Raw genomic sequence first — 15,647 nt, 5'->3', positions numbered from 1 at the left:
GGCTCAGGAGGAAGCGACGGTGGCCGCAGGGGCTCAAAAATGACTGGCGTTCTCGGTCTGGCAGTCTTTCCCAGGCTGTATTTTTCGCCGCCCCCCCCCCCCCCCCATCCAACTCACCGAAGCGGAGACCACGAAGTCTGACGGCGCGGAGCGGTCCTGTACGCCGCGGCTGTTTCAGAGCTTGATGATCTCAAATGGCAGAACAACTTTCTCCGGGGAATTCGGCCGGCCAGGTGTGCACCTTCCTCTTCAAAAAGCCTGGGCGGAAAGGGGCGGCGGGGCGCCGAAAGCGCCCGCTCTGTGATGCAGGGTCCGGGGACAGTGGCAGCAGCAGCGACGAAAGCAGCGCTGTGGTTCGACCGGAGAAGAAGCAGGCAACCCACAATCCAATGATCCAGAAGACGCGTGGTAGCGGTAAACAGAAGACGAACTACAGCGGCTTGAGTAGCGAGGACGAGAATATACAGGAGGGTCTCGGCGTGGTCTACAAGTCGACCCGTTCGGCAAAACCCGTGGGGCCCGAGGATATGGGGGCTACCGCTGTCTGTGAACTGGACACTGAGAAGGAGCGCGATGCACAATCCATCTTTGAACGGAGCCAGAAGATCCAGGAGGAGCTGAGGGGTAAGGAAGATGACAAGATCTATCGGGGAATCAATAATTATCAGAAATACGTGAAACCCAAAGATACGTCCATGGGCAATGCTTCCTCCGGGATGGTGAGGAAAGGTCCCATCCGAGCTCCCGAGCATCTACGTGCCACCGTGCGCTGGGATTACCAGCCCGACATCTGCAAGGACTACAAGGAGACTGGCTTCTGCGGCTTCGGAGACAGCTGCAAATTCCTCCATGACCGTTCAGATTACAAGCACGGGTGGCAGATCGAACGTGAGCTTGATGAGGGTCGCTATGGTGTCTATGAGGACGAAAACTACGAAGTGGGAAGCGATGATGAGGAAATACCATTCAAGTGTTTCATCTGTCGCCAGACCTTCCAAAACCCAGTTGTCACCAAGTGTAGGCATTATTTCTGCGAGAGATGTGCACTGCAGCATTTCCGCACCACATCTCGTTGCTATGTCTGTGATCAGCAGACCAATGGTGTCTTCAATCCAGCCAAAGAAGTGATTGCTAAACTTGGAAAGCATCGAGCTGAAGCAGAGGGAGGTGATTTCCAAAAAGACCCTGAGGAGGAGAGTTCAGTTCCCATTATTTAGGTTTTCCGTAATTCCCAGTCGCAAAATAAATATTTTGTTGTTTGTTAAAAATCTTTTGGAATCTTTTTTTCTTTTAGGAAAGTGGCAGGCGATGGAATAGGGCCCTGGATGAAAGGTTTCAAGATAGGTATTATCTGGATGTTTTTAGCCTTGAAATAGATACCTAACTGGTGAGTATTTCAGAGCCCTGTGTCATAAGTTGTGTGGATGGGAGAAGTCACGAAAAAAAGCTAAGATGTACTTGGGGGAACCAAAGTTGTGATGAAGTCAAGAACTGGACCTATTTATTATATCATATTTCTATATTATGTAATAGTGTAGAAATTACTTTGATGCATTATGTTGTTGGAGCAAGTGTTGTTTTAGAATGCACATTGGAGGGTTTGAGTTGGTCCTCGATCACTTTGAAAGTGTACCTTGCAATCTTTGGAAAGTGGTCCATGTTTCCTTTGGAGCACCTATAGGTAACCCCCATTTCCACAGCTGATGAAATATGATAGATACTGTCCAGTATAATAGGTATTAGCCTCATGTGGCTACTTGTGCTTGAAATGTATAGATGGCCACTAAATTGGATGTTACACTTAACTGAATTTGTGAACTTGGAGATAGTAAAAGGTCTAATGTTTTATAATCCATAATCTGAAACTATCGATGTTCTCTTAGACTCCAATAGAACTAATCACACCTTGTTAAAATTAGAACTAATCACACCTTGTTAAAATTAGTGTACTTGTAGTCAAAATTGTTTGGGAACTAGTTTAGTGCTTGGCATATAGTTAAGAAATTGATGAGAGAGTTCTAAGAAAGGGGATTTAGACCAAAGCTTTGAGTCCACACCGAGGAATTTGAAGTTATATTCTGTAGGTAATAGGAAGATGAGGATTACACATACATTTGTGTAACATTACCGAGATGCAGAGAGGACAGGCCATACGATTAGTCATTATTTTAGTGATATAATTCAAATTCGGTTGAGATCAGGAAACAGATGAATGTATAAATTGAGTTAAAGTGGGCTTTATTCATATTTAAAGATATTCATTTAAAGATTTTCTTTGAACAGACATTCTTTTTTTGTTCCTCTTTGGCTTTTTGAGAGAGGATCTCTCTGTGTAGCCCTGGCTGTTCTGGAACTCACTCTGTAGACCAGGCTGGCCTCTCACTCACAGAGATCTGCCTGCCTCCGACTCCCAAGAGCTGGCATTAAAGGTGTGCGCCACCACCGCCTGACTGAACAGAGGTTCTTAAGCACTGTGTTTAGGACAGGGGATAATAACAATGAATACAGTAGACACAGGCTGCAACTTCTGGAGCTGTATACTGAATAGTAGCGACAAATGAGGTTGGTCTCAGCATCAACCTAATCTCTTGGGCTGGTGGCATGTCTCAGTGGGTGGAGGCACCTGCTGCCAGACCTGACCACCTGAATTGGACCCACATAGTGGAGGGACAGAGTTGACTCCCATCTTCAAGTACACACTGAGAATAAAGTAAATAAAATGTAATAAAGAAAAATAAGAACCTAGTCCTGGGACTGAGGGGAATATGGTTCCGTGGAAGAGCAACTGGCTGGAATGCCCAAGGGGAAAAAAGAATTGAAACACAACCTAGGACTCCACAGACATGAGACCACTTTTTCGTTTTCTTTCTTTTTTTTTTAAGACAGGGTTTCTCTGTGTAACAGTCCTGGCTGTCCTGGAAACTCACTCTGTAGACCAGGCTGGCCTCAAACTCAGAGTTTTGCTTGCCCCTGTATCCCAAGTGCTGGGATAAAAGGCATGTATCATCACCGCCTGGCAAGATCACTTTTTCTTACTATTTATTTGGGGTGTGTGTGTGAGAGAGAGAGACAGAGAGAGACAGAGCGAGAGATAAAGAGACAGAGAGAGACAGAGAGAGGCAGACAGAGAGAGACACACACACAGTGTATGGGCATCATGCATGTGTGTAGTGCCTTTGAAAGCCATAAGAGGGCACTGGGTCCCTGAAACAGGAATTGGGAGCAGCAAGAGTTCATATGTAGGTTCCCTGTGTGGCTAGGAAGGCCGCTTAACTGCTGAACCATCTCTAGAGCCCCGTGGACTCACTGGATAGACTAGGATAGACTTTAGTAAAGAGTGTATGTGGCGTAACTGAGGTATATGAGCAGTTTACTAGAAACAAGGCTTGAGGACACAGGAAATAATATTTAAGAGATGCGCAGAAGAATCAGTTAAATGGGAAAGAAAAGAGGCTATTGTAGAGAAGGCAGAAGAAATGAAGAAATTCAGAGAAATAAATACAACAGGGGCCGAAGAGATGATTCAGCAGGGAAGAGTACTCGCTGTGAAAGCCTGAGGACCTGACGTAGAAAAGTTGGCCATGATTGCACGTGCATGTAACCTTCAGCTTTGTGGGAGCAGGAAGCCTGGGAGCTCATTGGCCAGTCAGCCTGGCCAAAATGGTGAGCTTCCAGCACAATGAGAGACCCTGTCTGAAAGAATAAAGCCCTGGCAGATGGCTCGGTGGGCACGACTGTCCGCAATTCAAGCCAGGAGACCTCAGTATGGATCACGGGAACCCATGGAAAAACTTTGTGGCAGTGTGTGAACCCCAACATTTCTATAGGGAGATGGGAGGTGGACGCAGGAGAATACCCTAGAAGCTCAGAGGCCATCTGAACTGGGATACACAGAGCCATGAACACGAGATACCCTGCCTCAAAAACAAGAGGGACGAAGAGACTAGATCGTTCAATAGTTAAGAGTGCTTACTACTCTCCCAGAGGACCCACAGCAGGCTGTTAACAACTGCCTTTACTCCAGCTCCAAGGGCTCAGTGCCCTCTTCTTGTGTGCAGATCTCCACAGACCCCCAGACAAGCACTGTTTCTTATATGTGCCACCACACAGAAACCTGTATACAATACACAAAAATAAATGTTTTTATAAGATGGGGACTAATGACTCAGTATGCCCCCCCACAATACATAAATAAATGTAATTTTTTGAAAGAGTGAAGAGGGCCAGCAAGATGGCTTAGAGAAGGTAAAGAGGCTTGCAACAAGCCCAATAGTGGGATGCTCCAAGTGTTGTGAAGGGAGGGAGCTAACTCCCACAGGTTCTTCTCTGACCTTTACATGAGCACCATGACAAGACACCCGACCCTCAGCACACAAATCATAAATAAATGTAGTTTAGGTTTTTTTTTTAATTAATTTCAAATTCCTCTCTCTCACTCAGGACCGCGAGGGGTGCACCCACACACTGAGACAATGGGGATGTTCTATCGGGAACTCACCAAGGCCAGCTGGCCTGGGTCTGAAAAAGCCTGGGATAAAACCGGACTCTCTGAACATAGCGGACAATGAGGACTACTGAGAACTCAAGAACAATGGCAATGGGTTTTTGATCCTACTGCACGTACTGGCTTTGGGGGAGCCTAGGTAGTTTGGATGCTCACCTTACTAGATCTGGATGGAGGTGGGTGGTCCTTGGACTTCCCACAGGGCAGGGAACCCTAATTGCTCTTTGGGCTGACGAGGGAGGGGGACTTGAGGGGGGGCGGGGAATGGGATGGTGGGGAGGAGGCAGAAATCTTTAATAAATAATTAATAAAAAAAATAAAAAACCCACAAATTCCTCTCTCTCTCTCTCTCTCTCTCTCTCTCTCTCTCTCTCTCTCTCTCTCTCTGTCTCTCTCTCTCTCTCTCTCTCTCAGAGATTTATTTTGTTTACAGTGTTCCGTCTGCATGTATGCCTGCAGGCCAGAAGAGGGCACTAGATTTCATTACAGATGGTTGTGAGCCACCACATGGTGGCTGAGGAATTGAACTCAGGATCCAGGATCTCTGGAAGATCAATCACTGCTCTTAACCTCTAAGCCATCTCTCCAGCCCTGTAGCTTAGTTTTTTAATGGTGGAAAGCCAATAGAGGAAACCACCTGAAGTCAAACTGTCATGACACCTGTCCACACACACACACACATACACACGGAGACTTTAAATTTTTATTTGTTTATTACATGTAAAAGTCACACACACACACTGAGACTTTAAATTTTTATTTGTTTATTACATGTAAAAGTCACACACACACACTGAGACTTTAAATTTTTATTTGTTTATTACATGTAAAAGTCACACACACACACTGAGACTTTAAATTTTTATTTGTTTATTACATGTAAAAGTATTTTGCCTGCGTGTATATATGTATGTGCACCATGTGCCTGCAGTGCCTGGCAGGCCAGAGAGGGCATCAGATTCCCTTGGACTGAAGTTACTGGTGGTTGTTAGTTACCACATGGGGCTGGAAATTGAACCTGGGTCCTCCGGAAGAGCAGCCAGTGCTTTTAACCACAGTGCAATGTCACTAGCTCCAAATTTAAGTTTTAAAAATAAGTCTGTTGCTGTGGGATAATCCTTCTGTAGGCTGTGAATATGTATCACTCTCATTGGTTGATAATAAAGCTAATTTGGCCTATAGTAAGGCAGAATATGACTAGGCGGGGAAGCCAAACTGAACATACAGAGAGGAAAATGGGTGGAGTCAGAGGGAGATGAGGCTGACTCTAGTAACATGTCATCAAACCTCCAGACATCCGGACACTCAGGCGTGCATGTGCACGTGGGAGTGTGTGCGCACGCACACACACACACACACACACACACACACACACACACACAAATTTTTGAGGGATGTTGAGATAGCTCAGCAGATAAAGCCTGAGGATCTGAGTTTCATCCTTCAACCACATGACAGAAGTAAATTGTTCATTCTCTAGCCTTGCCTTCTGACCTCCTTGCCCTGGCAAACAGATAGGTTCTGTGTGCACATACAAAACAAAGAGATGTAAAATTATTAAATTTATTCATTTACTCTGTGTGTGTGTGTGTGTGGAGGTCACATCATTCATATGGAACTTAGAGTATATGTTATGGGAATCCATTCTGGCCTTCCACCATGTGGTCCCAGGGGTCAAACTTAGGTCATCAGATTTGATGGTATGTTGTGTGATAATTCTTTGGTATGGTGTGAATATGTTTTATTCCCATTGGTTAATAAAATTGCTGCATTGGCTAATATCCAGACAGAACATAGCTAGGTGGGAAATTCAGACAGAGATACAGGGAAAAGAGAAGGGTGCAATCAAGAGGCACAGGCCAGACTGGGTCTCTGAGAGCAAGATGGGCATGCCATACTGAGAAAAGGTACCACCCCATGGCAGAGCGTAAATAAGGAATACAGGTTAGCTTAAAATGCAAGAGCTGGTTAATATAAGCCTGGGCTACTGGTTGAGCATTTATAAATAATATTAAGCCTCTGTGTGGTAGTTTGGGAAGTGACTGCTGGGTATTTGGGACTGAGCAGCTCTGAGACAGGAAACATCTGCCTACAGTGGTAAGAACCTTTACCCATTGAGCCATCTTGCCAGCCCAGCATTTAAGGGCCAGTGAGATGTATCAGCCAGTATAGGTAAGTACCTGCTACCAAGTCCGAAGATGTGCATTTGATTCTGTTATGGAAGAATTGAGCTGATGTGGGTGAAATGTCCTCTAATCTCCTGGAATTCATTTACTTGGGCGTACACATATGTACACATACAAAATAAGTAAAAAGATTGAAGTTTAAAAACATTATTATTTATTTTTATATTACGTGCTTAGGTGTTTGGTGTGTATGTATGTATGTATGTGTGTATGTATGTGCATATGTACATGCTATACATGTATAGCACCTGCAGAGGCCAGGATAGGGCATCCGATCTCCTGGAACTGGAGTTATACAGATGGTTGTGAGCTGTCACATGGATGCTGGGTACCAACCACGCATGGAGAAAGAGAAAGCGCTTCTGCCAAATAGACTGTCTCCTGTAGACAGATTTGTCTTTGGACTGCCAGCCCACAAAAAATGACATGGAGGCATTATTAATTATGAAAGCTCGGCCTTAGCTTAGGCTTGTTTTTAACCAATTCTTTTAATTTAAATTGACATATATATATATATATATATATATATATATATATACACACATATATTTCTAATTTATGTTCTTCCACGTGCTTGTTACTTCGTCTCCATTTTGCCCACCCTGCTTCCTCTGCATCTGACTGGTGACCCCCCATTTTTTTCTCTGAGTCCTCTCAGCCCAGAAGTCATCCCCATACCCTCTGCCTATCTTAGCTTTTTGTTAAACCAATCACAGTGACACATCTTCACGTAGTGTAAAGGAATATTCCACAACAGTCTCCCAGACTATGGAGCCAAATGAAGGTTTCATTGACCCCAGACCCTTCTATTTCCTACCCCTCTACCTCCTTCTGAATCTTGTGTTTTGTCCTATGGGGGATGAATACAAGGACATGCTTCAAATCCCACTGCCCTCAGGCAGATTTATTGTTTGAGTTTTTTAGAATAAAAATTGATTTGTTAAGAAAAATGTGAAAAAAATGGGCTGGGGTGATAGCTTAGTGGTGAAAGCACTGGCTGTTCTTCCAGAGGATCAGGGTTCAATTCTCAGCATTTACACAGTGGCTCATAAGCATTTGTAACTCCAGTCCTCGTACATCTGATACCCTCATCTGGCCTCCTCAGACACAGACATGAAAGTGGTGCACAGATATACATGAAGTCAGAACACTCATGCAAACATAAAAACAAATAAATAACATTTTTAAAATGTGACTGGAGCTTGAGGGAGTATTCTATTGACCAAATTAATACAGTACACAATAGAGAGGTATGGTCAAATGATTAATAAAGAAGGGGAGGTAAAGAGGGCAAATAAATTGGAGAAAGTATGTTCGGAAGAAAACAAAACAAAACAAATGTATTAAGAAAGTTTTTTTAAATGTCTTCTTGCATCAGGCCTGCCAAGTTCAAAAGGCAAGACCAAGGGCTAGCACATTACCTTGTGCTTTTAGAAAATAGATTTTATGGGCTGGAGAGATGGCTCAACAGGTAAAGACACTTAATGCCAAGCCCGAGGACCTGAGTTCAATCCCTAGGACCCACATGGTGTGATGGAGGAAGGTCATTGGCTAATAAAGGAACTGCCTTGGCCCTTTTTTATTGGTTAGGACATAGGTAGGTGGAGTAAACAGAACAGAATGCCAGGAGGAAGAGGAAGTGAGCTCAGACTTGACAGCTCTCCTCTCGGGAAGCAGACGCCTCAGCAGAGACGCCATGCCCAGCTCCCGGGCAGACACACGCGATGAAGCTCTGACCTAGAATCTTCCCGGTAAGACCGGTGCTCACAGATTATTAGAGATGGGTTGATTGGGATATCAGAATTAGCCAGTAAGGGCTAGAGCTAAGGGCCAAGCAGTGATTAAAAGAATACAGTGTCTGTGTAATTATTTCGGGGCATAAGCTAGCTGAGCAGGCGGCTGGGGTGTTGGGGACGCAGCCCCACCGCCGTGCTCCTAATTACTACAATGGTGGACAGTGGCAACCAGCTCCTACAAGCTGTCTTCTGACCTGCACACACCCTCTGTTGCATGTGCACACTCATACAGATGCCCACAAAATAAATATAAAAGCAACTCTGAGGGCCTGAATATAATCCCTATCGCTACCACTATTACAACATGCTCTGTGTCCCAAAATGGGCCAAGCCACTTGGTGAAAAGAGAACTGATTCCTGCCATGTGAGCACATGTGTGTGCCACACATGTGTGTACAATGAATGAATGTACTTTTTAAAATGTACAAATAAAAGGAAAGAGGGGGAGCAAAAGGAAAACAGGCTGAAGTCGTTAGCCTGGAAACTAAAGGAAATTTCCCTGCAGTAAATGGAGAAATTAAAATAGATGACAATGCAACCTCTGATGGAGAAGAGAAGGAGGCCACACTTGATTAGCCACACATCGTGTCTGTCAGTGGACCCTGTTCTATTTATTATCCAATACAAAGGGCTATTTTAATCAACTGTTTATAACGTGACAGGGCAAGACAGTGAAGAGGTTCCTCCATCTTGTAGTCTCAGACCATTTTAGATTTGACTAGAACTTGATCACCTTGGTGGGAAGCACTATGGAAAATTACCCGACTCACAATGCCCAAGGTAACTGCTTATCTTAGCTTCTGTTAAACTGCTTGTATAGAATCCCATCCAGATAACTGCTTTCCTTAGCTTCTGTTAAACTGTTTGCTTGTGAAAAACCTTCCCATGAAGCCCCTGAGCAAGATACCAGGATGTTGTTTTTGCCACAAAAAATCCCTTACCCTAAACACTAAGAACTACACTTGGGTCTCAAATACCCGAGTGTGTCCCAGACAGATAAAGACTTTCAATTGGCTATAAACTGTGCCCTGAGTGGTCATCTCTGGTGTGAATATTTTAATAGTTCTATTGGAACAGTTTTTAAAAGGGGGAATCTTTTGATCATTCCGTTTTTAAGCGTAATTTTTTAATATTTTAACTTAAAAATTTATATATATACATATATATGCATGTTAATGAGTGCTATACATGTGTTGTTGCCCTTGGTGGCCAGAAGAGGGCATGGGGCCTTCTGGAGCTGGAGATACAGGTGGTTGTGAGCAGCCTGACATGAGTTTTGAAAACCAAACTCAGGTCCTTTGTAAGAGCACTGTGTGCTCCTAATTACCGAGCCATTGTTCCAAAGTGCGCGCCGCGCGCGCACAACACACACACACACATACTATGTGTGTATAAATTAAATCTCAGTATATAGCTATGACTGGGCTTGAATTTGCTGTGTATACCAGGTTGACCTCAAACTCATAGAGAGATGTGTCTGTCTCTGCCCCCTGAGTGTGTGCCACCAGGATTAGCTCGTAAATGATTTTTTATATTATCACTTTTTTGTTTTATTTTGAGTCAGGGACTCACCATGTATGTAGCCCTGATTGACCTAGAACTCACTTTGTAGACCAGGGTGGTGGTTAAACTCAGAGATCTGCCTTCTTCTGCCTCCCTAGTGCTAGGATTAAAGGCATGTGCCACCATGCCTGCCTTGGTTGTTTATTTTTTTTAGTGCAATTAGAAAATATTAGGATATTGAATCACAGAATGCTTTGACTCTCTTGGGTGTTGGCTTTAACATCCCATAAAGGGCAGTTAGTTTATATACTAGAATGCAAAGTGTGCTGAGCAAGTGTACCTTTGTATGAGTGTGTATCATTGATACGAGCACCAACATGTCTAGGACCACAATACTTCAGACCCAAATGAATGGCAGGGCCTTTCCCTAGTCTATACACAACATTTACAAACATTGACTTTTATCTAAAACAACTGGCTAACTACAGCCTGAGACCACTCTCTTATGGAAACATGCTTCTAAGATTAGCTAACCTGCAACTTTCCTTGGTGTTGGTTATAATAAGCAAGCTTCAGTTTCCTGGCTATTGCTAGGGCATCTCTGTCAGAGTACACAGCCTACACCATCTCAACCTTTCCTGTCTCATCCTGTCTTCATTTTCTGTTACCCTAGTCCAGGCCAGTTCCCGAAGCCATATAGGTCTCCAAAACAAAGCATACTAAGTGGCGTTTGGAGTCGCTGTCACACAGCTAATATGTCTTGAATATCTTAAATTACTTCTAGTCCTGAGTTTTTAGTAGGAACTATTTTCTAGACTCCAAACCCCTTGATTATTACCTGTCAGAACTGCTGCCCTCTGTAGTGTCGCTGATCCTGGTAGGCCAGTTTTCTAATAATTTTAATAATGTTCTGCAAAAGATGGAAATTTTGGGTATGTACTGTAATGGTTAAAAAGTAGCTCCATTTCAAACTCAGTTACGGTGTTATAAAAAGAAAAACCTAGGCGTCAGCAGAACCTTATCTTTAGCTTAAGGGTTGTTAGTCATGAGTTGTCTAGACCATGACCCCTAAGGTCAGTCATGTCAGCAGTTGAATCTCAACAGCAATGTGAAGAGGAGACTGATCTCAGAGCCAACGGTTCACCTTCCCTTATTTTGTAATTGCTATCCTAAAATATTAGCCAGATGCTCATAATGCTTCTGTAATCATCCTTAACCACTTGCTTGCTCAGAAAACAAAACAAATACGATAATGCCTCCCATAACAGAAAATCCCCAGAGTTGAGACAATTGTGGTTTGTGCCTTTAAAAACTCCAGCTCCTGTCTTTTCCTCTACAGAAGCTCTCGGGTTGGCAAAGAAGGCTGTTGTTGCAACATTGCTATAAATAAAATAACCTTGCTTTTTATCTTTTAAATGTCAATTCTGTTTGGTGGTCTTTCCCTGGTGGTCTTGGACTCACTCCACAACAGTACTGTGTATGATCTAACACTTTGAATCAGATGGACTTAGGTAAAGGTCTATTGGTACTAGAATGTATTCATATGTGAACTCCTCTGCAGGCTGATTGTCACCACAACTGAAGCTGGAATACCACTGGAAACACAGTACATGGGTCTTTAGACTTTTGGTACATGTGTTAAGAATTGTGTGTGAATTGAAATGCAATTAATAATGATGATGATGATGATGACGATGGTGATCCAACCAACCAACCAACCAACCAACCAACCAACCAAATCCCTGGAGATGGATGTAGTTGCCTTCACTTCTAATTGTAGCTCCTGGGAGGGTAAGGCAGACCACAAGTTTAAAGTCTTGTCACATGGCGGCAGGCAAGAGATAGGATAGGCATGCCACACAGAGTCAGGTTGGATATTTATTTAGTGGTTATGGAGGGGAGCCGAGGGGAGGGGAGGGGGAGGGGAGGGGAGGGGGGAAGAGGAGGGATAGGGGGAGGGGGAGGGAGGGGAGGGGAGGGGAGGGGGAGAGGAGGGGGAGGAAAGGGGTGGGGGGAGGGGAGGGGAGGGGAAGGAAAGGGAGGAGGAGGGGAGGGGAGGGGAGGGGAGGAGGAGAAGTCTTCCAGGACCCTGTAGGCTGAAATCCTTTACTAAAATATATAAAATAAGATAAAACAGTACAAAAATGGAGAGTATTATAAAATGACTACAGATGACTGTAATGGATTATTAAAAAATGCTGCAGGATCCCCTATAGCGGCAGGCAGCAGAAATGTTGCAGGTTCCCAAATGGTGGCAGGCAGTGGGCCATGTGGTGGCAGGTAGGGGGGCAGCGGGTCCTGAGAGCAGCCCAGTCCAGGCAGGAACGGTGCACGAGAGGAGACCACTACGGTAGGTCTCCGAAGGTGGCTGGTCTCTGTCGGCTTGTCACATGGTCGCGGGCAAGAGACAGGATAGGCACGCCATACAGAGTTAGGATGCATATTTATTTGGTGGTTATGGAAGGAAGGGGAGGGGAGGGAAGGGGGGGAGGGGAGGGAGAGGGGAGGGATGGGGATGGGGGAAGGGGAAGGGGAGGGGAGGGGAGGGGAGGGGGGCTGCCTCTCTGAGAGGGAGCCAGAAAAGACAGAGAGAGAGAGAGAGAGAGAGAGAGAGAGAGAGAGAGAGAGAGAGAGAGACAAGCAGGACAGAAGACCTGCCTGCCTCTCAGTGGATGGGGGGAGGGAGTGGGCATGGCTTGTCTCTTAAAGAGACAGAACAATCATTACAATTCCAGGCAAACTGGGGGCAGGAAAAGGAAAACAAGACTGAAGGCGGCTGGGAAAGAGAAGGCATAGATGGTGTAGGTGGTCCAGCTGACAATGACTTCAGCAGCACCCATTTCCAGTCAGACACCAGAGCAAGGATGGTATTACAGAACCCTGGGAAATGGGGGTGGGGGCTCATTTCTGAGCATTAATTAATGTCCTCTGACACTCTGGGTTTTTTCTTTTTGTTTTGTTTTTTGTTTTTTCGAGACAGGGCATCTCCGTAGTTTGGAGCCTGTCCTGGAACTTGCTCTTGTAGACCAGGCTGGCTTCGAACTCACAGAGATCCACCTGTCTCTGCCTCCCGAGTACTGGGATTAAAGGCATGCATCACCACTGCCCAGCCGAACCTCTGGTTTTTAAACCAAACCTGACATCTGACGACAATAGTGTCAACTGCAGTACGGAAAGCTGAACACGATGTAATTCGTCACATCTTGAGAAGCTACTTTCTGAGTGGTAGGCATCTTAGTGAAGTTATAGATTCCCTCTCTTCAGTTATGGAGCATCTCACTGCCTGGTCTCTCTCTACCATGTTTGTTTTTGTCCACTCTGTTAGTATTCAGGCATCTGCACTGGCCTGCCCTTGGGGTCCTGACAGGGTACATCCTCAGCTGCAGCCACTAAGAGCACCTCCTGTGGACATTCACTATGTTCCCTTTTAAAAGGGCCCTCCACACCTCCCATCTCTTTCTCTCCTCTCTCTCTCCCTCTCTCCCCCCCCCCCCTCTCTCCCTCTCTCTCTCCCTCTCTCCCTGTCTCTCCTCTCCCTCTCTCTCTCCCTTTGTCCCTATTTCTCCCCCTCCCCCGTGCCTCTCTTTGCTCTTTTGCTGCTCTGGTCCCCAGAGGCCAGTCTCCCTCTCCCCTTCCCTGTTTTTTATGTTTCCTTCCTCCTAATAAGAAACCCCTCCACCGGTGTCTTTCTCTCGTGCGCTGCTTTGCCGCTTTTTGTTTTGTTTTGTTTTTGTTTTTCCGAGAGAGGGTTTCTCTGTGTAACTGTTCCAGCTGTCCTGAACTAGGCTCTTGTAGACCAGGCTGGCCTTGAATTTATGGAGGTTTGCCTGCCTCTGTCTCCTGAGTGCTGGCATTAAAGGCGTGCGCCACCTCCGCTGAATTGGCGCCGCTTTTTAAAAATTACATTGGTTCCCTGACCAGGAAAGGCTCTGCTGGTGCTTCCTCTTGCCCACCAACAGTTTGAAGCACGCCAGGACCCTGAAACCCGGTCCACATAGGATGACAGTCTGGCTTCTCTGGATCGCTGGGTCCCTCCATTCAAAACTGGCACGGTTAGTGAGCTCCTCCCTCTTCCCCACCTCTTGCTATTTCCCACGAGTGAGAACTCATCTCTTGAGCATGGTTTCTTGCCTTTTGGCCTCGTTAAGTCCTGGTACTCAGGCTCAGAGCATTCAGCCCTCACCCTTTGCACGACGACTCACTTGGTGGCCTGTGCCTTTCTTGGACCCTTGAGTTCTTCCGGCTCTCCATTATGCACCCTTCCCTCCCCTTGAGTGATGACTCTCCTGAGCGACTTGTGCCTTTCTTGCTCCATCCTCACTTGTTAAAAGCCATTGGATCTTGTTCTGTCTCACTCATGGGGAATAAGCCTACCAAAAATCTATTTCCGGGCACTCTATATCCTGATATTTTACGGGACCTTTGCAACATTCTGCCAGCGATCTTGATAGATGGAAGTATCACCCTTTCACCGGTTCGCTTTCCCCTCCCCAATAAACCTCTGCCGCTAATTCTGTTGCATGCAGCATGCTTGCTCAGTGGCAGAGCTCACCGAAAGGTAATCACTTCACGCTGGGACCTTAGCCACCTGCTCACCCTCAACAGCGCCGTTCTCTTGCACCTGCAACAAATCTGCTTTCTCCTTTACTAGAGGCCTCGCTTTCCATTCAGTACTGGCAATTGGGTCTCTGGCGGGGCTACCTGCCTCTGACCATTCCCCTGGATGTGTGGCTTCATTTCTCAGGCACAATCCTCTTCTCGCCTGTATGCCTGCCTGTACACCACGTGTGTTCCACGTGCACAGGGAAGCCAGAACAGGGTCAGATTTCCTGGCACTAGAGTCACAGACAGTTGTGAGCCACGTGTGGGTGTTGGGAATTGAACCTGGGTCCTCTGGAAGAGCAGTCAGTGCTCTTAACTGTTGAGTGCTATTTTTCAAACCTGTTTTAAAAATGATTATTGGAATCATAGCATTGAGTCCTGGTGAATTACTTTGCAAATTTCCCAGGTTACAATGGTACAGAACGCAACCCCACCCAGAAGTATTCCCTAAACAAGAGCAGCAGCAATATTACACGGTTGACATTTAATTGTACACTAAACAGGAGCAAGTTGGTTCCTTTTTATTTTTGTCCCATTAGAGAGTTACAATTCTTTGGGTGAGATTCCCATTTGATGCTTATTTCAATTTTTTTATCCCCGAAGGCCACATTTAAAATTCACTTTACATGTATTGGATAGGGGAATATGCTGAAGTTTATTTTATTTCCAACTCCTCCCAAATTTTGCTTATTTCACAAAGATGGGGACACCTACGCGGATGCTTCTTCTGGTTCACAGGGCTCCCCTTCGGTTTCAACATTCACCGGTGTCCCAAGTTCCTTCCTAAGGGGAATAAAACAGCAAATGTTCAAGATTTTGTTATAGGTAAAATGGAATACATTAAACTGATGGTGACCCTCCTGCTTCTGCTTCTCAAGTGTTAGGATCCCATGAGTTGGGGATACTAACCTTGGCAAAGATGATCGTTCCCACCCAGTGGGCCCTACAGCTTTTGACTATGGAGGGGAGGGCAGGAAGCTGGGAGAAGTCCAAGGCACCCTGGGAGGAAACTTCCTGCCCCCTAGAGTAAGAGATTTACCGCCCAAGCACGTTGGG

General features: G+C 45.4%; 1 protein-coding gene across 1 annotated transcript; it reads left to right on the top strand.

The window, feature by feature from the left end:
- Positions 1-21: 21 nt before the first annotated feature.
- On the top strand, positions 22-1,270 carry Rnf113a (ring finger protein 113A). The gene has a single exon (XM_075957792.1). The coding sequence runs from the start codon at positions 195-197 to the stop codon at positions 1,215-1,217; it is 1,023 nt and encodes a 340-aa protein (XP_075813907.1). The 5' UTR covers positions 22-194; the 3' UTR covers positions 1,218-1,270.
- Positions 1,271-15,647: the final 14,377 nt, after the last annotated feature.

This window comes from Microtus pennsylvanicus, chromosome X, assembly GCF_037038515.1.
Source record: "Microtus pennsylvanicus isolate mMicPen1 chromosome X, mMicPen1.hap1, whole genome shotgun sequence".
Lineage (NCBI taxonomy): Eukaryota > Metazoa > Chordata > Mammalia > Rodentia > Cricetidae > Microtus > Microtus pennsylvanicus.
This window is presented reverse-complemented; position numbering and strand designations above follow the sequence as displayed.

Coding starts and splice junctions, on each gene's coding strand:
- Rnf113a (XM_075957792.1), top strand. CDS start 195: ATGGCAGAACAACTTTCTCCGGGGAATTCGGCCGGCCAGGTGTGCACC.